At 48.8% G+C, this 25043-nt stretch overlaps 2 protein-coding genes across 2 annotated transcripts in view; one reads left to right on the forward strand and one right to left on the reverse strand.

Moving 5' to 3' along the window:
* Positions 1-8931: 8931 nt before the first annotated feature.
* LOC127220025 (growth/differentiation factor 7-like) lies at positions 8932-12816 on the forward strand. The gene is given in 3 exon segments (XM_051181685.1): positions 8932-9162; positions 9164-9431; positions 11862-12816. Coding segments are annotated over 3 exon segments (1305 nt in total). The 5' UTR covers positions 8932-9066; the 3' UTR covers positions 12803-12816.
* Positions 12817-24276: 11460 nt separating this feature from the next.
* Positions 24277-25043, reverse strand: part of LOC127220144 (lipid droplet-associated hydrolase-like) — a 171796-nt gene continuing 171029 nt past the window's right edge. Inside the window, 1 exon segment of the mRNA XM_051181876.1 lies at positions 24277-24746. Coding sequence (XP_051037833.1) covers positions 24555-24746 — 192 coding nt within the window. The 3' untranslated portion in view covers positions 24277-24554.

Below are 25043 nucleotides of genomic sequence, written 5' to 3' on the forward strand. Positions count from 1 at the left end.
TTCACATACTTCCAACATAAAATGCCACAGGATATACATTACCATTCTAAAATGTAGGGAGGGGAGCATAGTGAGGAAATACTGGACTAAAGTAAGACTGAAAACCAGCTGTGCAAACCCCAAACTCTCCATCTCCTTGTCTGATGTCAAAATGTTCTTCACATCTCTAAGTCCTTTCAGCTTTGTTGACTGTAACACACTTCACTTTCTTGGGATGATTCCATTCCCTGTTAGCAGCTCTCTTAGGTAGGTAAATCCCAGGTCTGCCATCTCGAACATGTTGAGGATTTCCCAGGCAATCCACGCTTCAACTGACAACTTCACACATGACCTCTCTAGGCCTTCATTCAAGTACACCCCTGACAGATGCCTGGCCTCAGTGACTTTCCTTAGTCTCTGGGAAAGGCTCTACAATGCCTTTCTTCTTTCCTTCACTCTGAAGCCAGACCATGTGGCTGAAGATGCCATGTTCTCCTGCTTGCTGGGGCTGGAACATGGCCCCCTCATTCTTGTACATCTTCACCATCTTTCTTTCCTTCACTGCCCAAGCTTGGCTGTTTTTGAATTTGCTCTGTAAAGCAGTGTGGCCTCAAAATCTGAATTCAAATGCTGGAATTAAAGGTGTGCCCCACCACACCCAGCTTTCATCTTTTCTTTAATTCCTTTTCACAAGTTGGAAACTGAGCTGGCCGGGATCCTGCCCTGAAATCACCACTTCGTGTCTCCTAATTCTTTATCTGTTTATTTCCTTGAACACAGGGTTTAGCTTTATTCCACTTCCTAGTGCCCCCTTTCTCAATCTGTACATCTTGTTTTATTTTCTCAGTTTGTTCCCATTCATTATAAATCTTCAAAGTTACTACTAATAATAACATGACAGGGTTCATACTAGGCTGTTTGAGATTTCCTCTGCCAAGGGAATTAATGAAAAAACTCTTCACTTTAGCCTTAGGCAGACTCCCTGGACGAGGGCAAAAAGCAGTCACTAAAATATTACAAGGGTCTTTAGACCATGTGATAACATATTATCCTCTGAAACCTCTTGAGCCAAGCCCTGAAGTTCAAAGAACTCTTAGCATCAATGTCTTCCATTCTCCTAGTATGGCCCATTAAGCAGTGCTTAAAGCATTCCATTTCTTTCCTAACCTAAACTTCCAAAGTCCATTATTCCAAACAAAAACATGCTCCAATCTATCACAGCAATACTCCAGTCCCTGGCACCAACTTCAGTCTTAGTTAGACTTTCTGTTGCTGTGGAGAGACACCATGACAACGGCAACTCTTACAAAGAAAATATTTAATTGTGGTGGCTTACAGTTCAGAAATTCATGGTGGGACATGGCAATGTGTAGGCAGATAAGGTGCCAGAGAAGTAGCTTTGAGTCCTACATATTGCAGGCAACAAGAAGTGATCTGAGATACTGGGAGTTATCTTAAGCATATATGAGACCTCAAAGCTGCCTCCACACTGACATGACACACTTCCTCCAACAAGACCACATCTCCTAATAGTGCCACTTCCTTTGGAGGCCATTTTCTTTCAAATCACCACAACGATGATGATAAGAGTATACATGACACTTGTTTAATACTTAGAGACACATCTTGGAGATGCATTCAGAAAATGCACAGGCTAAGATGTATTGTTTACATTTGTGAGACCAAGAGAAACAACATTAACTAGCTCTGTAATGACTTTAATTGTAAATAAGAGGCTCATGACAACCCTTCTACAGTCAATATCCAAGAGTTAGTTACAATGTGGGATCTGGCAACTTTTTAGTAAACTATTTCGTAGTGTTTCATGAAGACCCCCTGGCCTTTAAAGCCTTGCCCTGTTCATAGAATTTTTACCCATATGATTTTGTGACATAATACATTGGTCTCTTTGAAAGCATGTACCCTGGTTTATGTGGATCTTCCAAATGTAGACAAGAGCATTTCCTTAGGCAATATCAGGTGCAGCCACATCTGCTAATAACTGCTGCCCACCCTTCCAAGCTCACAGATTTTTTTTCCAGAAAGACACAATGCCATCTGTTACATATAATACCAATTAAAGATACATATGCATTCTATAGTGAATACGAATGCTGCCACAGGAAAGATAACTGGTATCTTGGTATTGTCGTAAAAACAGTCCTTTAAAGGGATATCTCCATACTTTGGGAACAAATGGGACAGAAGTGAGGACCAAACTCCAATGTTTTGGCTTCAGCTGCTCAGCTCATATGAAAGAAATACAAAAGCTGGACCTGTATATTTCGAGAATAATATACACCTTAATTAATTTTGGACACATTGGATCCTGTGTTACGGCCATGCACCAGGCCCTCTCTTTTGAGAGCTGATTTCAAAGATGGTTTTGGTTAGTGGCGTATCTACACATTCCATTGAAGTGAAACACCAAAGCAGAGAGGCAGACAGATGTCCATCAGCACCATTGCCAGATCAGCTGATAGCTCATGGGTCAGTGGGAAGTATTGTCTAAGATTGGCAATGTTGAGGTTGACCATTTGGTTAAAGTCAATTCTGTGTTTAGAATATTTTATATTCATGTTTCCACATGTTGTTTTCTATTAAGTGCCAGTTGTGACTATGACTCTTGATGGTTTTAACAGTGTAATTGTACTTAGAAAAGAATTTCCTCCAGAAGTCAGTATGCACAAATTCCCTGTAAATATGCTCATTTACTTCTTTACATTTGATTTGCTTGAATCAGTGTGGGCTTACAAGAAATGAGTCTGATAGGTGCAACATCCTCCGTGAAGCAGCCTCAGGGAGTACCTTCTACAGAGAGATGTCTACTGCTTGCCTATCCCATGGATTTGTTGCAGGAATCAGGAGACTGTTTTCATCTGAGACTGGCAGCCCACCTTCTAGTGTCTCTATCCCTGCGCTGGCTTTTCCAGCCACAGCTGCCCAGATGAAAATTAACTTTGTATTGATTTGCTTCTCTGTTACCATGGTAAACACCATTACTAAAAGCAACTTGGGGAGGAGAGGGTTTATTCTACCTTTCAGATTACAGTCATCATTGAGGGAAGCCGGGGCAGGAACTCAAGGTAGGAACTGAAGGAGATCATGGCTTGATTCTCATGCTTTGCCCTGCTTGCTTTCTTATACAATCCAGGACCACCTGTCCAGGGGTATCACCCCCCACCTTGATCATTAATAAAGAAAATATCCTTCAGACATGCTTACCAGCCAATTTTATGGAGGCAATTCTTCCATAAAATTGAGGTCCCCTTCCAAGGTGACAATAGTTTGTGTCAAGCTGACAGATACTAACTAGTCAGCACTGCAACCTTCATCGTTGTGTGTTTAATACAGAAACCCTGGGTTCTTTGACTAAGGTTGGAAGACTGGACCTTCCAAATTATCACACAATGGCAGCTGTGATTACAAAAATCTTGTTGACTTTTGACTTTGGGTGCTGTCTTAGTTACTGTTGTATTGCTGTGAAGAGACACCATGACCAAGGTAACTCATACAAGAAAACAATCTGGAGCTTGCTTACCATTTTAGAGGGTTAGTTCCTTGCCATCGTGTCAGGAAGCAGACAGGTACTGGTGTAGTAGCTGAGAGCTTTGCATCGTGATCTGCAGGTAGCAGGCAGAGGGAGAGAGAGACTGGACTTGGCATGGCTTTTGAAACCTCAAAGCTCACCCGCAGTGACACCCCCTCCTCCAACACCCACACACTATTCCCAAATAAAGAGGCAAAGGATGTTAGACTTTGCATGTTTGGAGAGACAGTGTGTCATTATTCAGCCTGGCTCGAAAGTCAAAATTACTTTGCTTCCTGAATGTGGGATTATGGGTAGAGGTCAACTCTATCAGGGTCACAAAGGAAGTCCAGAGTAATGGTGGTTTGATGGTCAGGTCCTCCCCCACACTGCAGTGTCTCTCTGGGCTGCACTGGATGTGGTCATCTCTTCTCCCAGGACACCTCCCAAAAGGGAAGTTTAGAGGCACCGGCTTAATGAGCCAGGTGCTGTTACACACTCTTGCCAGCAGATGGCACTATCCACCAGCCCGCTGCAGTTTGTCCCAAACAGGAGGCACTGAGATGCACCCTAGGGAAGGCCTCTGGGAAAGAAGGCCCATCACCTCTCCTCCCCTCCCCCACAGGGTGGTCTGGGCCACAGAGCAGACCACGCCCAGAGGCCGGAGGCCAGGGCTTTGAGGACCCCAGTGTGAATGCCAGAGCTGTTGCTTGGGGCAACCTGGGCAGCCTAGTTATAGGTTAAGCATGGGAAATTCCTGCAGCTTGAGGAGGCCTGGCCCAGGGTAGAGACTGGTGCTGTGAGGGAACCTGCTGGAATCTTTATTTCTGCTGTGGCAGGTATTTCCGGGAGAGACTCCTGAAGCCTTCCTAGGGGCTGAGTAGAGGGGCCAGTGCCATGGGAAGAGAGGGAAGAGGGAAGCAGATGCTTTCCCTCCATCTCCCCATAGGGGGACCTAAGCCAGTGCCCCCCCACCCCATCAGAGGTCAGAGGTCATGGTGGGTCCACACAGAGGACACACTCCGGTCCCACTGTCCTGGTTCCTTTCACTGTCCTCAGCTGACCTGTGATTGTCAGTCTTACTAGAGCTGACAGGAGGTAAGGCCAAGAAGGGTGAGGGACTTGCAGCTAGAAGTTAAAGGGGAGACTTAAGTTTGGTGCCTTGGCTTTCTGGAGGACACATTGAGTGCTTTAAGTTTGTGTGGCTGCAGAGACCCAGAGTCCCAGACAGTGGCCAGGACAGAGACCTTCATCTCACTTCTCACTTCTTTCATTGTGGCCTTAGCAGAGCAGAAGGGATAGGCTCAGGGCTGCAGTGGAGAGCAAGGCGTCAGATAGTCTCAGAAAGGGCTTGTGGGCCAGATGGCTGTGATGGCAAATGACAGACTGAGTCACACTTCCTCTGGTGGATAATGTGAGCTGCACAGCAGGTTGCTTCTAAGGGACTTCTAGTCCCCTTGTCAGCTCAGAGGAGGGCCAGGTATCTGGGTGTGAGTAGGAGGACCATCAAGGCCATGCCCATTGCCCGCAGCTGGGAGGGGGGAGGGCTTCTTTAAGTTCCAGGACCCAGAAGCCACCACCACAACTCTTGTGATAGGATCTAAGACCACATTCCATAGCAAACTCCCTATAGGTCAGGTGTCTTTGAAAGCCATGGCTCTCATGGGTGTAGCCTATAGAACTGCTTCCCATTCAGCTGTGAGAAGGCTGCTTGGGATGTGCAAACGTGGCTTGGGCAGCCTCTTGTTAGACTGAGGCTTGGCATGGGAACTTAGCCTAAATAACCAAGAAGGTCTGTGACTGAAATAAGGGTTCCTGGCTTCTATGGGTAACCAGTATGGGTTGCTTTGCTACTTTGATCTCCAGTGGCTGTAATAAATCACAAACTATATTTCACACATCAGAGTGAACCAATAGTTTCTGCAGGGGTGATATGCAATTCATCCCCTGGGAGAGAACTTGGGGGTGAGGATGAAGACCTTCCCCACACTCCTGACTATGCTGGGAATTGATTACCACTAAGAAGGCAAAAAAAAAAAAAAAAAAAAAAAAAAAAAAAGTGATGACTTCCTGTCTGGTTTGCTGAACCATCGCTGAACTCTGCCATCTGCCACTAGAATGCTGTAGCCACTTTCCAGTGAGTCCCTAGGCAAAGCCCAGGGTAGGCATTTCCTTCCAGTGTGCTTAGACAGCAGCAGTGCACATCCAACAGCTTCTGGGCTAGGTTTGTGATTGTGGGTTCAAGAGGGATCTTCTCCTCAACAGGAGGACTTGAGCTATGTACGGTGGCTAGGGGATCTCTTGACTTCGTTTTTCTCTGTCTTTATTTTCACCCTAGATAGGAATTCATTCATGGGCCTTGGAAGGCCTGGGCAAAGGAGTCAGGGATGACAGATGAGCCCTGCTGTTGGTCCCACAGGCTGTTTCTCAGCACAGTGAGTTCCCAGCTCATGGCAGAGAAGAGAGTCCACTGGGGAATACTCTCATGATCCTCACCTGGACCTTAGAGTCATTAGAGAAGCTTCCAGATGGCTAGAGAGAGTCATGGAGGGAGTTAGCAGACCAAAGCCCCTCACAGTCTCCCCTCTTTTAGGCAGTGGAAGCCAAAAGCTGGGCCAAGACAGCTTGACACTACAGACTCAGCTACTTCCCACTTGACCCTGGGCAAAGCGTTAACACTTCCCTGACTCAACATTCTAGAAAATGACAGGCTAATCTCTACTACCAGATAGAACAGCTGTAGGGAGGAAATGCATGGGGCATATAAAGTTATGGACAGGTGACAAATGGATAGCATCATCTTAAGCAGAAGTAAGGGGAAGGAGCCAGGCATGCTTCCAACACCCCTGTGCTTTCCTCTTTTGGGGCTCTGCCTTAGTGTGTTCTCCACTGATCAAAAAGGTCTCTCCCATCATCATGGTACCCAGAGCATCCTTGACAGTATGTTAGGCATTGTGTGTTGCTGTTCTTGTTTCTTCTGCCCACCCTGGCTCTCAGTGAATCTGTCTTGCAGTATTGATGAATTCATAACACATGGAAGGGTGCCTAGCAATAAGAAGTTGCTGCAAGAAAGAACAAGCAGAGATGGATGGATGAATGGATCTACAAACAAAGAGGTTATACCCTGCTTTACATACGGCTGGTAGGTTGTGCAGAGCCCCACATGCCTTCCATTCTCTCCCAAAGCCTTCCAGTGAGCTCACAAACCCTACTTCTCTAGGGTCACTGTTAGCAGTCATAATATTCTGGGGAAAGGGGACACAGTTACCAAGCTGCTTCTGTTCTGGTCTGTGTCTTAGCTACACAGAGACTAAGAGACCAGGACAATCAGTCTCAAAGTAGCTATGTGGCTTACTTGAACTGCACTGCAGGAAGAATCATCTATCCATCCCAACTTCCTGAGTCCTAAAGTAGCCTAAGGCCAGAGGTATCATGTAGTGCCAAGATAGTGTCAGATCTCTTCCACTCTCCCCTATATACAGCCGGAGAAACTGAAGCCAAGACAAGTGAGGGGCTTGCCAAGATGGTTAATGGGCAAAGCCAGATCTGGAACCAAGACAATGACAGCCCAGGGCTCTCAGTGTTTTCCAACATGGAATTGACTTGTGAAACACAAGGTCTGGGCATGAATACCTACTGTAGAAATAAGGCCAGCAAGGAACCAGGACCCAGTGTCCCTCAGAACAAAGAGACCCCTGGCTGGCTTTGGTGTACAAGGGCAGGATGTGGGGAGTTACAGTAGGCTCTGTTCTGCCAGAGCCACTTCCTCAGGGCACCCAAAGGAGGAATCCCATACAGGGCTTTTTCATCTGCTCCCCAATCTGGGCACTAAAGGCAGGTTGTCATTCCAGCTGTGCACCATCCTGGCAACAGCTGGAAGACCCTGAGTAGGCAGGCAGCACAGACCTTGGTCCAGGTGCACACGTGCCTGCCTGCTACAGGCTGAGCTAGGGCCTGGCACCTCCCTGTAACTCTGCAAGTATTGACCCTGGTTAGGATTCTCCTTCCTGCTCCCAAACATCCATGTGGCCCCAGACTGAGCTCTGCCCTGGCTCCCAGGTGGTCCAGATGGAGGAGGAATTGTTTGGAAGAATCAGCAGAGTGCAACTTCTCCCCTCCCCTCCTTCCCTCCCCTCCCGTGTGTGTGTGTGTGTGTGTGTGTGTGTGTGTGTGTGTGTGTGTGTGTCCTGCTCTGACTCCACAGCCTGGCCCATAGTTAATCCCGAGGCATCTTTTAGATACTATCTCGACCTGCAAACTCGCAGGCCCGTTTTAGATGTTCGATTTGGTATCCAATGCAATACAATTTTAAGGTAAAGGGAAGCAGGTATAGTCCAGATCCTGAGAGCCACCTGACAGTTGGTCATCTTTTTCTAGACATTCTCTCTCTGGGTTTTGTCTGAACGGGCTGGAGACCTCCCCAGCCCTCTCAGTCCTCTCTTTAGAACCAGGGCTAGCCAAATACAATTTCTGAATGCTCAGGTGTCCCCTACTGATAGGGCGGAGGTTGAAACACTTTCCATCAGAGCACTACTCCAGGGATCTGCTGCTCATCCTCCGGTCTTGTAGCTATGTGTGAAAGTACCTGCAGCATGTTGCCTTTTGCGCCCCCCCCCCCAACTTGAAGAATTGTGGTTGCCTGTCTCCCAGACCATGGAGAGGTCACCATGTTGGTTGCACATTCGAACACTGAGACCTTACTCTGCATGGGAATTGGCTAGCCTCTGCCCAGCTACCTTCCTAATTCATCAAGCCCTTTAATAGTTTGGCTCCTGCTTTGGTCCAAGATCCCTGCCTAAATCTTTTCCTTTCCGACAGTCGCTTCGATCCATCTGCCTCCTTTTGCCCTGTCCCTCCAGCCACTCGTCCATTGCCATAGATCCTCTCTTCGCTGGCCTCCCACTGCGATCCTCAGAGGGCTGTGGTTCCAAGATGATGCCAATCAAACATGCACAGTAAACATCCCCATGTAGCTGCTCCCTGTGACTTCCTAGTGAGCGGTCCACCAAAGGGGGCTGAAAGCTAGAAAGCTGGGTGGGAGGGGCCCAGTCTTGCCTTGGCCTGGGTCTGGCAACCATAGTACTTGCAAAATAGCTGGGAGGGTGGTGTTTTTCGTTAGAGGAGTAGAGGGGGGGGGGGGAGCTGGGCGGGTATGCGCTACGCCTCAATCTCCAGCCAAGGAAAGCGCTCTCAGGTCTTGGGGCGGGGAGAAGGGTTTGCAGTGCCTTGGGGTGGGGTGGGGCGGGACACTGTGCTGTAGCGGGAGCCTCGGGCGGGTGGCCCTCACTTGGCAAGGACAGCGCAGCACTGAAGCTAGGGGAGGTGGCTCTTGTCCTGTATTGCGCGCCAGGCCTGAGTTGGGGGGCTCAGAGCTGCAGGTCGAGCGTTCAGCAGGGGGCGCTGCTCCGGGCGCTGGACGGGGGTGGGGTAGGAGAGGAGGGGGGCAGCGGCTTGCTGCGCACACTTCCCCCATTATTAAACACTATGTTCAAAAGGCGTCGGGGGACTTCCCGGAGCCACGGAGCCCGTGTCGCGCGGCCGACCGGCCCACGGAGCCCATGGACCTGAGCGCCGCCGCCGCGCTGTGTCTCTGGCTGCTGAGCGCCTGCCGTCCCCGCGACGGGCTGGAAGCGGCAGCGGTGCTCGGAGCGGCGGGGGGCAGGACCAGCCTGGAGCCCCGGGGGCGGCGGCGGAGTCGGACGGACCCTCGTCCCTGCTCGGGGCCCTTCGGCTCTCCAGGCCTCCGCAGTTCCTGGGCCCCGCGCTGTGCGCCGCGCTGCGGGCTCTGGCTTCAGGAACGGCTCCGTGGTGCCACACCACTTCATGATGTCACTTTACCAGAGCCTGGCTGGGAGGGCTCCGTCACCCTCGGGGCAGGGCCATGCGGACACGATCACTGGCTTCATAGACCAAGCGACTCAAGGTACTTTGCTTGTCTTCTGTGCCAAGACATCCTGCCTGCTTCTGGCCTGAGACGAACGGGGGAGGCAAGCTTCTGAGCCATGACCCCATGAATACCATCTTCAGGTGTTAAAAACTTCGTCTCCGAAGTCAGTGCATCCAAATCCGCTAAGTCTGGGCTGTAATGCCAGTCAAGGCTTGGTTTCTGAGGGCTGAGGGAATGGGGGTGAGATCCCTCTTTGGAATTGTCAGGTGTCCCTGAAACTGGTGAGCAGAGTACAAGATCCTCTTCTTTGGGGGAAGGGTTTAGAGTGGCCTTGGGCCTGGAGCCCTTGGAGAAGAAAGGACAGGACTGGGGACCTTAGAGTTCCCGCTGAGAGTGACTAGCATTGATGGTAACTCCCTGTTTCCAGGGAAGGATGCACAAATAGAAGGTGTTAAGAAGACATTAGGGTAGAGAAACAGGCCTCCTTCTATCAGGAGGGCCCTCCCAGCAGGCGGCATTGGTGGATAGTAACGTGTGGGAAGTGAGTATGGGCGCCTGTGTACTGTGGCAGCCAGGCCCTGGTGGCCAGAGTGCAGGATTTCGGTTGTGTGGGGAGAACAGGGATGCCTGGAGCTCAAGTGTCCCATCCTACCCTGTGCTGGAGCCTCCAAAGGTAGGGTGGGGTTGTGGGGTAGTTGCTGTGTGTCATCTGGCTTTTATTAATCTCCATTGAAGTCATTAAAGTAGACAGATAGGGAAAATGTAACTAATTTCAGGCGGAAATGCAAGTAATTTGGGCCTTAATTCTACCCAGCCAAAGTTCTAGCTTGGAAGCCAGGAGGGAAAGGAAGGCAAATAGGCCAGGAAAGTAAAGTCAGGCAGCAGACAGTCTGCAAGCCATTGATACCAGCGTGGGGAAACAGGCAGAGGCTGCTGTGCAGTAATCACCCATCTCAGAAACACACACAGTACCTATGAGCAGACATGGTTCTTTTTGGTACATAGAAATCCTGGGCTCAAATGCCCCTTTGGACCAGTGCATCTTCAGAAGGTCTGTCTCAGCATTCCATACTGAATCAGGGAAAACTCCAGACCCATCCAGCCTAGAGCATGGGAAGGGCCCTAAAGTAGCAGAAGCATCAGACTTGGTTAGGGCTGGCTGGGTGTATTGTGTTATAGAACCAGCTGAGTTCTTCTGGTGGAGTTCTGCTTGACCAGCAAGACCTGGAGGCCAGGTACCTTTCCTCCCTCCCTCCCTGGAGAAGCTGGTTGAAGTGGAGCTGCAGAGAAAGCTCTGGCTGAGGATACAGCCCAGCACCTCTGTCTAGCTTGCCAACACCAGCTTCAGTAGAACAGAGTAGCTTGAAGCGATACACCAAGACTGTAGACAAGGCATGAAGGCCTGGAGTCCACGGTTGGTGAACAAATCCCGAAAGGGGTGGGGGGGAGTCTGCATGGTCTCTCTGGGATGGGGTAAAACGAAACCATATGACCCCTTCAAAGGCCTTATCTGTTCTATGGTGGAATTTAAACTTTTTCCCCCAGTCCACCCCTAAAGAAAAAGGGCCCCTGTCCAGAAATAAAACCCCAGCCTGAAATAAATCACACAGAGCAAAAGATTAGGCAGCACTCACTGAGGCGGCCATCGTGGCCTCCAATCTGTCCAGGAAGGTTCCTTGCACCCCACAGCCTTTTCCCTTCATGTTGGTTGCTGCAGGAGCACGAGCGGAGCCAAGAACAGGGTTGAAGAGGGAGACCAACAATGAAAGCTTGGGGCAGACACGGGAGAACCTGTTGCTAATCTGGGCCTTCATTTCCATTCTAAGGGATAGGGTGGGCTGGAGGGGAGGAGGTTTGTGTGTGGTGCTGTTGTGTTTCATTTCTGGACTATTCTCAGGGTTTAATTTGTCCAGTAGCCTGGGTTAGGAAAAGAGAGGACACCAAAGGGGGAAGTGTTTTTAGGGAATGGGAATTTTTTGTTTACCTACAGCCAGGGCGAGCTTGGAGCTCTCTGTGGGCGCTCAACCCAGCAGTAAGGGTCAATTGCCATACAAAGCCTGGGGAAAATGTGCCTGACCAGAAGTCTGACCAACCGATTAGGCATAGGCAAGGCGTTGGTGCAGGCAGTAGGACTGTAGAGACCTTAAGGTTTGGTTCTGGGTGAGGTGGTGCACTTCTGGTCCCACAGTTCAGATATTAGGTGTGTAAATATGTGACCATCACCAGTGGCAGGAGAACCAGAGGTTCAGGTTAGGAGACAAGAAAGGATTCCTTTGCCCAGGGCCAGGTTAGCAGTGTTCTTTCTGGAGCCCAGATGTGGGAACCACTACCTGCCCCTTTGTGGGCTTTCCAGAGCTATGCGTGTTTCCAGACCAGCCAAGCCAAACCCAGCTGCCCCCATGGCTGTGTGTACCGCCTATACTCTCACTCTCCTCTGTTTCTGTCCTTGCCTTGTAGAGGAGTCAGGAGCCGAGCCGAGCCAGAACTTTCTATTCGATGTATCCGGCCTCCCAGACACCGACGAGGTGGTGAGTGCCCAGCTACGCGTGCTACGCCAGAGGTCTCCTGAGCCAGACCTGGAAGGTGCGACCCTCCCTCCGCTGCTGCAGCTGTCCTCATGCCCGGACACCGCCCGCACATCTTACCTGCTACACTCGCGGTCTGCCGAGCCCCTTGAAATGGCGCGATGGGAAGCGTTTGACGTGACGGACGCGGTGCAGAGCCACCGTCGCGATCCGCGTATCTCCGGCAAGTTCTGCCTGGTTCTGCGCGCGGTGACCGGCTCCGGGAGCAGCCCGCTGGCCCTGCGGCGACTGGGCTTCGGCTGGCCGGGCGGCGGCACCGCGGAGGAGCGCGCGCTCTTAGTGATCTCCTCCCGAACACAGAGGAAGGACAGTCTGTTTCGGGAGATCCGTGCCCAGGCCCGTGCGCTCCGGGCCGCCGCAGAGCCGCCACCGGATCCCGGACCAGGCCCTGGCTCTCGGAAAGCAACCCCGGGCGGACACAGGCGGCGGCGGACGGCGCTGGCGGGGACGCGGGGAGCGCAGGGCAGCGGTGGAGGCGGCGGCAAGGGCCATGGGCGCAGGGGTCGGAGCCGCTGCAGCCGCAAGCCTTTGCATGTGGACTTTAAGGAGCTGGGCTGGGACGACTGGATCATCGCGCCTTTAGACTATGAGGCATATCATTGTGAGGGCGTTTGTGATTTTCCCCTGCGCTCGCACCTCGAGCCCACCAACCATGCTATCATTCAGACACTACTCAACTCCATGGCACCCGACGCGGCGCCAGCCTCCTGCTGCGTGCCCGCACGCCTCAGCCCCATCAGCATCCTCTACATCGATGCCGCCAACAACGTGGTCTACAAGCAGTACGAGGACATGGTGGTGGAGGCCTGTGGCTGCAGGTAGCATGCGGTCTTGGGAGGGCCTTGCCACTGAGGACTCCCGCTGAAGGAAGAACAGCCGCAGCGTGGCCTATTACCAGGTCAGAGGGACTGTGGACTGGCCTCCGCCAGCATAAAGGAGATTGCACAGTTCACACTCACATTTACACACTCCTTTATTCACGCACACATTTACCGTGGACAGCAGGCGTTGAAAACCTTTTGTAGATGCAACGACTGGATGTCACACCCATGCTTATTTGCTAACATCGATACAAACTGTGGTCTCTTAGGAGAACGGTGTCTGTGTTTATGTTGCGGCAATTGGCACTAAATCCAAGCAGAAACGGGTTAGCATTGGATTCTTCTTTTAGTTGGAGGTTGGGTGGCTGGGTTCCTGGCATTGGACACCGAGTCCCACTGCAGGGCTGTAATGCCCACATTTTCTGGAGGTGTGCCTTGGCAGTCTTCAAAAAGTAAGGAACTACAGGAAGAAAAAAAAAAAAAAAGCACCCATCCCCTAAACAAGCCTGATCTGGTGCGGTCTCTGTTTTGAAAAGGAAGCTTTATCCAAAAGAATGTGTTGTGTTGCAAATGCCAATACCGACCTAAAGAAGATCAATTCCAGTTAGAATGACCTGGGAAGTAGACAGAATCTTTTTCTTTGGGTGTGTGCAGAATAGGACAGAATAGGTTTAGAAGCATCTAGAGGGCTGTAGCAGGAGGAAGTTAAAGCAATGGCTGTACATGGGTAGCAGAGGCAGCTGAGGTGTGCCAAGAAGTTTCCTAAGAGGCTGCAAAGGAGGCTTTCAGGGCTTGAGTGTCTTGGGGTCAGCTACTGCAGGGGATTCAAGCCCATTGGCCAGGTAGGCATAGCCCCCTCCAAAAGGCTATGTGTGCTTATGCTATCCCTTCAAATCTGTGCTGGCCTGTGTGTGTCTTTCACTGTGTTTGTCGGTATTATTTTTGGCAGTGTGACAGTGACTGGAAGTGAAGACACACACAAATGCTTTGTCAGACTTGAACATACAGCCTGGACCTGCAGTGCAGGAGGAAGTCGGTCCTTGCTCCTATACCAGTAGCCCTGGCCTTGGTGTGGGATGAGCAGGATGCAAGCCTGTGTCCCATCTCCAGAATTTCTGCTCTACAGGGGTGTTTGGTTTGATTTCTTGGTGCCTGTCCATCATTTGGGACTTCTTGTCAGTGGCTGGGGAAGAGAAATAATCTGGGTTGCACCTGTTGGAGGGCTTCCAGGACAGTGTTGACACTATGCTGTGTGTCCTTTAGGCTGTGGGGGAAGTATTAATTCTGCCCTTGTCTTGGATGCCAAGGACCAGGACAGTTTATAGGTATTTTAGTTTTTAGTGGTTACGCTACACTCCCTGGAGACAATAAAGATGAAAGTTTAGATCCAGTTAGTTTATTTAAGAACTCCATCTGAGTTCTTTTTATTTTTTAAAATTTCCCCCAAGGGAAAAATAACTCATGTGTAATTTATTCCAACAATGATTGTTGTTCTTTTTGAATATGATCTTGAATGGCTGTGAATAGCTGTAACCAGAAAACACAACAATTTCAGCTTTTTTTTTTTTTAAATTAAATGGCAAAGTGGCTACTCTTGATAGACTTCTATCTGTTTTTTGGTGACTGGGTAGACGTGTCAGTGCAGATTTCTGGATTCTGCAAGGGAGGTCTCCTTCTGTTTTAAAGGATGATTTAAATAGCAATTGCTCTGAGGTCATAATGGAGAATGAAAATGGCACTAAAGGTTATAGTAGAAAGTTTCAAAAAGTTAATGAAAATTACAGCTTACTATTAATTTTGAGAAAACTTAGGGTATTTACTACTTTTAAATAGAAGCAAACATTTTGATACCTCCCCCTCCTTCTATTTTTTGGTGACTAGGCCAAACAACCTTTTTGTAAAGACATCTTGATTTAGCCTGGACAGTAGAGAAATGTTCATCCCCAATTTTCAAGGTGATGACCTCTGTCCAACAGGATATGTTCCAGGTGATGTTTGAGAGCTGTTAATTCCCTGTATTGAGACTGAACCACAGACAGGTGTTGTCGTTAGAGTGGTCACCTTTGTTTACTGAATGAAAGGAACTTTTCCCAGGTTTCCCTTGGACCTTTGTGAAACCATCACTAGCAAAAGAGTTCTTCTTCCTGTTCTGCTTCTGATGGCCATTTTCTGGAGGATGTGTTTTATGACCACAAAAGTGCCACCTCATACGGGACAGATGGGATGTGGTTAAATTAGCTTTGCCAAGAGGCAGAGAAAGGCCTCTGTCTGCACAGATGGGAACACTCTTTGCCTGTCATCTAGGGTCTAGGAGCATTGGATGACCAGGACTGAAATCCCTTGGCTAGAAGCTGCAGTCAACACTGTGCTGGCTGATCAGGGACTGTGGCTGTCAGGAGACCCCTTCTCCCCAGTCTGAGATCATTAAAGTATCCCTGCTGAGGTAAAGAAAATTTTCTGCTTAGTTAAGGGAAGAGTGTGCTACTACTTGAGATAATTTGAGCCACTATTTCAAGTGAGCTAAGTCCCTGCTCAGGAAGCAGGGGCAGGCCGCTGGGCCCAGTGGCCTGCCAGACACCAAGCTGGTCTGGTGTGCTGCTTGAAGCCATAATTTATGGATTAAGGTAAACCCCTCCTTTGGCAGAAAGGCATTTTCAGGATTCCTAGACTCTGGCCTTGTGGGATTTGGGGTTACCAAGCAGCTGGGCTGGGACTTGCAGAGAGGGTGGTCAGCGTCTTAATCTTATTGTGGGGAAGTATGGCTGGAGCTGTGCTTGGCCTTTGTCTACTTCCCTGGCATTTTTATGCTCAAGTGGCATGGGAGTAACAGGCTTGTGCATTGTGTGGGAGTGCTGCCAAAGGCTACTGGATTTCTCTGTCCCATGCTGGTCTTCCCTGACAACCATCACGGTGTCAGGAGGGACAGAAATTGGCAGCGAGTCCTGAAGACAGCCTGGGCACACTATGGATGGAACAGGAAACAGCCAATCCCACATGTCCTCATCCCACCAGTTGCTCCCAATCAGGGCCAACACAAACGAGGCTGTAGGTCGCACTCCTTCTTAGAGCAGGGTGTCGAGTCATGTTCTTCCCAAGAGAGCATCTGATGCCTCCAAAGGCCAGCTCTTCCCTTGTCTGTCCTGAAAAGTAGAGAATACAGTCATGACATTGTTGCTTCTCCAGAGGGTTCTCTTGGGGTTCAGGGAAGCAGGGCCCTCTTCTCAGTACACTCATTGTCAGTGGTCTCAGCATGCAGGTTGGGAGGAAGGAGGCTCTGAAAGAAACTTTCTGTCAGGGAGCCATGGGCCTGCATTTCCCTCTTGGAAGTGTTTGGAGTGGGAAAGGAAGAAGCTGTAAAATTTGGGGAGTGGGTGAGAGATTACTAGGTATCCATAGGGTGGGCAACTGATGTATCTGAGGAGTCTCAGAGCTTCTGTACACGAAGGGGTCAGCTCTCTTCATAGTGTGACCAAGGCCTGCCTCGAAGGAGGCAACTTGGGAGTATTGGTTCCACAGGGCATCTCTTGAGAGACATGTGAGGCAAGTCAGTGATGAGTAGTCACCTCCCTGCCTACACCTCTTATCTCTTAAATGAGAATTGATCCTGTTCTAAGGTTTCAAGATTCTTCTAGAAAACTGTTTGGACATTCCAAGGCAAAGTGAACCACAGCCACATCACCAGAGTTCTGTGACCCTCCCTCCCTTCGTTGTTTTTTTCTGAGTAAGTTTCAATATGTAGCCCTGGCTGTCCTGGAACTCGATTGGTAGACCAGGCTGGCCTCAAACTCAGAGACTAACCTGCCACTGCCTTCCGAGTGCTGGGATTAAACGTGTGCACTACTAACCACTACTTCCAGGCTTTGATTTTTTTTTTGTCATCTTATTTCAACACCTGCCTCTAATGGAGTTTCGCAAATGTTGCTTCAGTTTCTACATGGGGTCAGGCAGGTGCAGGAGAGACCAGGGCCTGAGCATAGGATTTGGCTTCCCCAATAGCTAAGAGCTATCCTGTGTCCCCTGGTTGGAGAGTGTGGCTACTCTGTCTCAAGATGTGCTTGTATTCACAATCAGGCACATCCTGGCTGAGCCTTCCAGGTGACTGAATGCTGGACAAGGGCTCCTAACTGCTGTGAGTTCTCTCTGGTGACCACAGAAGGTGAAAGTTGTGCTCTGGTGACAGCCCAGGGGCCCAAAGGGAAGGAAGAGAGCCTGGCTAAGGTAGGCTGCCCCCTGGGGTCTAGTCTCTATGCATGGCAAGGGTCTAAAGCTTACTACCAGAGTGATTTGGTGGCATGGCTCAGAAAAGTCTTCTTTTTCTACAACCTGGAAGATGGTGGCAGCATTAAGTATTAAGAAACACTAGAATAGAGAAGTTCAAAAGATGTTTATTTAGATTCCTCTCTCCTCAGCTCTGTTTTTTGTAGCAGAGACCTCTGTAGCTTTAGACTGAAACCAAGTTGTTTGCTTCTTTCATTTTGTGCCAGAGCTCAGGACAGCACAAAGGGCTACTGATTGACCCCCCCCCCCAGTGAATCAGTAGTGAGGAAACCCTGTTCTGAAGAGGGCCACATCTCAGACTGCCATGGAAGTTGGTCTTTTGAGGCAGTAGGCAAAGCCCAGGGCTGTGAGCACTAAGAATCATTCAGGTACCATGGATGCTCTGCATCTGATGTGCACACATCCACTTTAACCTAGCCCTGCCCATGCTGTGCTTGCAGGCAGCTTACATCTTGACTCTAGAGCAGCAGTCCTCACCCCTCCTAATGCCTTGTTCCTTTAATTCGGTTCCTCATGTTGTGGTGACTCTCCCCCACAACCATAAAATTGTTTTTGTTGATGCTTCATAACTGTAATTTTGCTACGTGTATGAATCCTAATGCAAATACTTTATATTTTCTGCTGGTCTTAGGTGACCCCCATGAAAGGGTCACTCTACCCCTAAAGGGGTTGTGACCTATAGGTTGAGAACTGCTGTTGTAGGCCTTCAGCCAGGCAGACATAGACACACAAGTGCTGTGCTACAGGCCCAGGCCCAGGCCAGCTATTTTAAATTTGCATTTCTGTTTTACTATCCTTTGAGTGGTGGTGGCTGGGGATGTGGCCAGGCAGGAGATGGGCATGTAGTTGTCTTTTGTAGTTATGTAGTCTGAGCATCCCTGGAATCTACCATCCACAGTTCCAATATGTACAGATGGTGTGAGATGCTGTGTTTGGCTTGTAATGCCCCAGACTCATGGCTGTCAGTATCTAGAACTATGTCTTGCCCTCCTGGTTATGAGCATACTATGGACAAAAACAAGAGTTCTGGGAAAGCTGTTGCAGAAGTCCAGCTGAATTAGAAGTAAATGTGATTCAATTCACCAGCAGCATACAATGTCAACTCCCTTATGGGAGTGCCTGTAGCCCTATGCCTGCAAGTTACTTGCTCAGAGAAATTTCATATAACCTGTGTGTGCTTTGACAGTCAGTATTTTCAGATCCCTGACAGACAGGCTCCTTTCAGATAACTCATGTGGACTATAGGTGGCCATTGCCTGGGTTCTCTGTGAGTCAAGCCTGCTAGGCAGTGATAAGATGTTCTGGGGGCCTTTCCCTGATGCAGGAGTGAGGCCCCTGATGTCTCCCAGGGTACAGTAACAATATGCTTTGAGGATTATGGGATGGCTTGAGCAACAGGAGCCAGCCTGTCAGAGTCATACAGAGTCAACCAATCTGCACTCTGTTTAGGAAGGATGATCCAGTTTGGTGAGGAAGTCCAGCATGGAACATGCTTCCTGGCTGGGAAACTGATGTCCCAAGCTGGGAACTGAGATCCTGCAGAGAGGAGTTTCTGTGGCAACTCCACTTCAGATAAACCACAGACTAAACATGAACATCCTTAGTGTAATTTTATTTTTGCATTTCACTTTGCACAGTGGGACAAACAGCTTTTGTCTTTGGTTCTTTGATAGAGTGTCATGATCAGGTCTTTCACCTGGAAGATTTTCCACTCCAAATGAATAGTACATGCATTAAAAGCAAAAACCAGGTTTAACACACTGTCTGTGACTTCCCCTTATAGTGGACAATGTAAGCGGTCCTGGAAAGTCTGGAATTGTTTTTGTTCTGTCTTCTTACTGTGAAGGTTGTTGCTGAATCTTGACTCTGTTTATGGCATGGTGCTGTGTAAGTGGGTGCTGGGTGGCCAGTGGAATGCGGACGCAGTGAGTGGCCCGCAGCTTACAAAGTAATTTTAATCTGAATCTGATACTGTTACTTTAAGGAAATGGCAAAATGTGAATGCCACCAAGGCTCAAGTCCATGCTGTTCCCTCAGCAGCTAAAGACAGAATTAATTAGTTTTAGGGGAAGTAGCTTTCATTTTGCAGTGACACCTACTGTTCCTCAGCTTGGCTTCCTAAGAAGAAGGGAGTAGGCGCTGGGCGGGAGAGGATTTGAAAACTGAAATCTCCTTATTGGCGGTCTTCCAGAGCTCCAAGGCTTGCAGACTGCAATTGAGTATCTGCCTGCTGCCCAGCCTGGCCACTTGGGCAGCTGTCGATGACATTGTGCAATGCTGTTGTGACAAGGCCAGCTAGCAGAGAACCCGTAGAGGACAGGCATGACTCAGAGTGTGTATATGTACTCCTAAATTTAGGTAGGTTGTACATATTGAAATGTAAATGACCTGTAAAACAGAAACTATTTTCTCAACCATTACATAGCAGTATATATTTGTTAAACAGCTTGTATGCTCAACATTCACTCTTTTGATATTTTGTACAGATAAATTGATTAAATATTTTATTCACAAAAAAGCTTCTGGATGGTGTTTGAGGATGAAGGTCTTGACCTCTGTTGTTTATCCTTTCTGTGTTAGTCTAATTGTATTCTGCTTTAGAGAGTGTATCAAATGCATAGCTACACAGTAGGCCTGGCCTTTCTAGTCTGTGCTGAGCATGGTCTCCTAAGATACCAGGGTCTCAATGTGGTCAGAAGACCCAAGCATAGGGTTGTTGTACCTGGGTCCTTGTGACGACCATGAAACTGCACAGGATCCTATGTACAGCCATGCACTACATATGGTCAATGAGTAGAACTGAGTTCGAGGGAGAAGAGGCCACATGCTATGGAAAAGGTTTTTCTCTCTGGGACATGAGCACTACAGCTTGTAAATAGTGAACAGCTGTTCAGAAATATAATTGCAAGGGATAACCCTCAGACTGCTGAGGAAGACCTATTTCACCACAGAAAGCATGGGGCCTCTGCTCTGGAGACTGCATGGCCTTCCCTCTGAAGTCTCCAGGCATAAGAACTATTGAGTGGCTTCTTTGAGACCAATGACATATTCCAGAGACCCAAGCCTTAGAGCAAGTGTTCCAGGCCATTCTGGCTTGGTCCTCCAGACAGTACCTCCTTGGCTGTTTTAGCTCCTCCCGACAGAATGTAGCATGCTCCTGGCTTGTCCACCCCCTTCTTCCTACATCGGAAGTAGACTACTGCATTTGTTGTTTCTGGTCACTGAGAGATGCAGTTGTGACAGGGACCTTGCCCTCACAAAGTACATGTGACCCATGTGAGTGTGACCCACCTTTGTGTGAGTGATTTCAGCACCTGCCCAGTTTGGATGCAATGTTCCTGTAGTATGTTAATGAAAGTCTCTGCTGTCATTTTTCTCTCCTATCAGAGATTCATCTCCAGACTTTCTTTGTGCTCTTAACTTCATTATTAAATGAACATTTATTTTCTTGGGTGAAAATCTATCTTCCCAGCTAAAGACTCTGGCAGGTGCAATAATCGTGGAAGCCATAGGACCCTTCCATAGAGGTGCAAAGTCTTGTCATGCACTGTTCATTACGTTCCTAAGTTAGAATTTCATTGATTTTCATTGTTCACATGACCTACTCCAGCATGCTGTGTGGGGGCTTACACATTCACAAGAGAAGACTCATTTGTGGGTGAGAAAGTCAGAGGATTTGAAATTGTATACTACTTCCCCCAACATAGTTGTGAAAGGTCTAAAAGGCTCCTCAGAGGCTGATTCTGAGGAGGCCAAGCTGGACTTCTGTTCCCTCCCTGGCTCTGCTGTGCACAGGTTGCCCTTGGTGCTGTTCATTTCCGAGCAGACTGGGGTGAAGGTGTCCTGCTGCTGTTCCACTGAGGATGGCGACTGCTGTGGTCACAGATGTGCGGAGCTCATGTATCCTTGGAACCCACACTCATCTGGCCAGAAAGAGCAGCGATCTGGGGAGAGTCTTTTCCGCAGGGATATGTCACCAGTGCTGACTTCGGTGGGGCTGTGGGTGACTGCCGAGTCCTAATCACATGCAGGTGTACAGTGATGGCCAGTATGAGGAAGCCCAGATGTGCTGGAGAGCCTGAGCTGGGTGGATTTGCAGAGGTGGGATTCTAGTTCCTCTGTGAGGGAGCGAGACCCTGCAGGTGCACCCACACTCTGTGGCTCTAATGGACACCCAGTCAGGGGGTCACATTCCTGTCCCAGAGAGGAGGGATTTTCCCATAGACATACCCAGGAAGGAAATCCACCCCACTGTGGGGAGGTCAGCACAAGCTCCTTTACCAGAATGTTTGAGGAATGCAATACAAAATGGGAAGGCTCTACTGGGCCCGGCCACTGTCTTGTGTATTGTTCCTGTAATTCCCATTTGGGGTACTCTGTAGGGTTAAGGCTCAGTAGTTAATAAGCCACATATTTGGTAGTTGCCAACCTGTAAGCCTCAAAGGTTTTGTATTATAGGAGAAGAGAAGTAACCATTGTAGTCATACCAGACGAGATGGGCCACAAGAGGCAGTGGCCTTGTTTTGCAGTTCCTTGGTGTCAGGAAGTGCACAGTTGCCTTTGAATCTATTCTGATTGGGAAATGAAGACATGTCTCTGTCCAAAACTCCCTGGCATGCCTAGATTGAGGATGCAGAGGGTCTCAAATGGGACTTTCTGATAGTGTGACCCACTGAGAACCTGCATTATGTGGGAGCTTGCCTGCGAGGTATGGAAAAAACATGCTAATTACACAACATAGTTTATACTGAAATCTAGTGGCAGGTCCTGTCTCTGGCAAGCACAGAGATGATTACAACTCAAGCCCACCTTCTAGGACTCTCCTTTAAAGGACAAGGAGGGATGACAGTAGGGATCGGAAGGAGTTGGTCAGCAAAGCAGCTGTCCCTGCAGTCATGATGCTGAGAGATCCAACAGTGTTATGACCAGCTCTCCTGGGTGGGCTGGCAAGGGAGAGTTCAATGGGTGTGCAGGAGGTAGAAGCAGTTGGTGTTTGGGACAGGTCTCAGAGGCTTGTCATGATGGAGTCTGGAAGCAGTGTTTCTCAAGGATTAAGAGCAAACACACATGCAGAAGAGCAGGCACTTACAAGGCTTGGCAGAGCGCATCCTTGATAGACACCAGCATGTGGGCTTATCTCCTCCCCAAATATTCTGTAGTAGTTTTTGCCTGTGAAAACTGGACGGTTACAGCTTTGAGTTCTACAAGCCTCACTTGTTACCAACCACCTCCTTTTACTTCTGCCTGTGTGTGTTTGTGTGTCTGGGGTGGGGGTCTCACTGCCCTTTATGTGATTCTCTTTCCCATCCTTCCACTCCTGCAGGGTTTGCCGCCTGTGGCCTCCAGGAGGCAGCATGGTGTAGTAGAAAGAAGGGGACAAAGCCATTCCTTTAGAGCACTGGCCTGAACTAGGATCTCAGCTCCTGTCACCTGCTGGCTAAAAAATATTTTAAAGTTTATTTTAATTATGTGTATTTGTGTGCATGCGTGCGTGTATGCGTGTGTGCATGTGTGCTTCTGAGTGCAGGTTCCCATGGAGACCAGAAGCATCAGATCTCCCTGGAGCTGGAGTTGTGAGCATCTCCACAAGGGTCCTTGGAACTGGGCTCAGATTGCCTAAGAGTGGTCTGAGCACTTATTCCCTGAGCTGTGTTTCCAGCCCCAGCAGCTAGAAATCTTGAGGGAGGCAGGGCACTTTGTGAACACTGGGTGGGTCAGAGCCTCTAAGGACTTGAGAAGCTTCTATGTGAAACTGTGACAGTGCAGGGGATACCTTATCTGGACCTGTTCTTCTCTAAGCCAAACTGGTTCAATTCTGCATTTTTGTTTTAAATTACTCTCCCCCAGAAATCCCCTCATCACAGAACTGTAGCAACGCTATGCACTCTGTGTCTCTTGCCATGCTGCCAGGGTGTCACCTGTCTAACTCACCAGCATTTGTTTCTGTGCATTGATTGCTCACCACTGACTGGACCTGTCCCATAAGAAAGGAACTCAGAGCATGACTCCTGGCTTCCCAGGTCAGCTCCGTGTGCAGATGCCAGTGAGGACTTGTGTGCACCATTGACCCTCACTGTGTAGCTAACGGTCTTCTCCATGGACTAAGACTCTCTTTGTCTGGTGTGTGGTTTTTCCCCTTTGAGAAGTCAGAGCTCCGATACAGAAGCCACACAGAGGATGAGAACTGATCCATCACTCATTATGGAGCCGGCAGCACTTCAAACCAAATCTTCCCCAGCATCTTAGGTTTTTGAGAGGAAGGACCACCTCACTGTCCTGAGGAAGGATGCTGCCACGAGAGCTCTTCTCTAGAAGAAAATGGAATGGTTCCAATTGTGCATCAACCATCCCAACAGACAATGGGGTCTTTGGGTATGGGATCTTAGGATTGAGTCAATTAAGGGAAGGCAGCACAGCCGTTCCTCCCCTTCTCAGCCTGGAATATGTTTTCAGAGGTGAAGAAATAAGAAATTTAATAGACTACTTCTATACATTCACAAAATTTCTTCCAAATCAACAGAGTTTAGTAAAATGGGGAAAGAATTTATGTTAATGTTTTATTCAACAATTTAAAACCTTTCCAAAGATTATATCCTAGGAGAATTTCAGATGGGAAGGACCAAATGGCATCATGAATGGCATCGATGCTTCACTGCTTTCTGTCCATGGAGCTTCATTGGAGGAATCCCGCCGATGAGCCACTCCATGGCCTTACATATCAGATGTGGACAGTCCATCCCTCCCTTCTTGCTCTAGAGGAGCCTGCAGGGAACTGGCATTTTTAAGGGTCAGAAGGAGCTTGCTGGCCATCCTGGGACAGGTCAGAGTCAGGATCCTGCAGCCACTGTCTAGTTAGTTGATAATGTCAGGCAGCCTTGATTCTTGGTTTACTGCAGCAGGATCAGGAAGACATACTGGTGACCTCAGCCAAATCTGTACAAAGCCTGCATTGATTTCTGCCAGTATCTGAAGGGGACCCCAAGTTCACGGTCAGCATCCCCTGATCACTCCTCCCTGCAACTAGAAGGGGGAGGGGTGTTTGTCTGTCTTCACATTTCACACACCTGACTGCACACTTGACATTCATGGGTGGGTTTTCATTTTCTAGTATATGTTTCATAATTGCACCCAGGACAATCTACTCTAAGGTAATAATTCAATGAGAATCACCCATATTTCAAATATCTTCAGCTTGTAAGGATCCGTTGGGCAAACTTCACTGTACAGTGCTGTTGGGCTTCTTGTAAAAAGAGGAATCTCTGTGGAGATGACTGTTTCCCGAGTCAGGGAACACGTGGAAAGAGTCAACTGTGATCACTTTAGTCTAAGCACAGGGAGATGGGAGCTGGTGGTCTGTCAGCCAAGAGGGTCTCACGTTTCCTTTTCAAGCTTTAGGATTAAACATCCACCCCTAAGCAGAGCACACCTACAGCCTCCATGAACTGGCTGCAGGTGCATTTTCCCTGAGCCAGTGCTTATATTTTGGGCAGCTTATTATTCATCCAGTCAGCAACTATGGTAGCCACCTCCTGGTTAAAGCTAAGGACAAAAGCATGTGATATTCCTTTCTCACAGAGTCGGATATCGCCTTCGGGAAAATCTTTCTTCATGTCTTCATAGTACTTTACTGGACACCAGCTATCTGTTTTACCATAGTAAAATGTCAGCTGAAAAACAAGGAACAGCATTTTATACTCAGCTCCCAATGTCAACACACACCAGAGGACTGTGCCCAACTCTGTTCTCTGTGCTAAGGTCCCATCAGAGCCCTTAGGGACCACAGGATGCATTAAGGAGCGTGATGGCATGAAACCCACCTGGAGACTTTGTGTGGCAGATTCCTCTAACTCACTAAAGGAGACCTGGACAGGTCATGTGTACTGTGGTTGGAGTGGACATAGATGAGAAGGAGGTTAAGGTGAGCGAGACCGTTGTATAGACAGAATCATTGCAAGGCTAGTGGC

Source organism: Phodopus roborovskii, unplaced genomic scaffold (genome assembly GCF_943737965.1).
Source record: "Phodopus roborovskii unplaced genomic scaffold, PHOROB, whole genome shotgun sequence".
NCBI classification, from domain to species: Eukaryota; Metazoa; Chordata; class Mammalia; order Rodentia; family Cricetidae; genus Phodopus; species Phodopus roborovskii.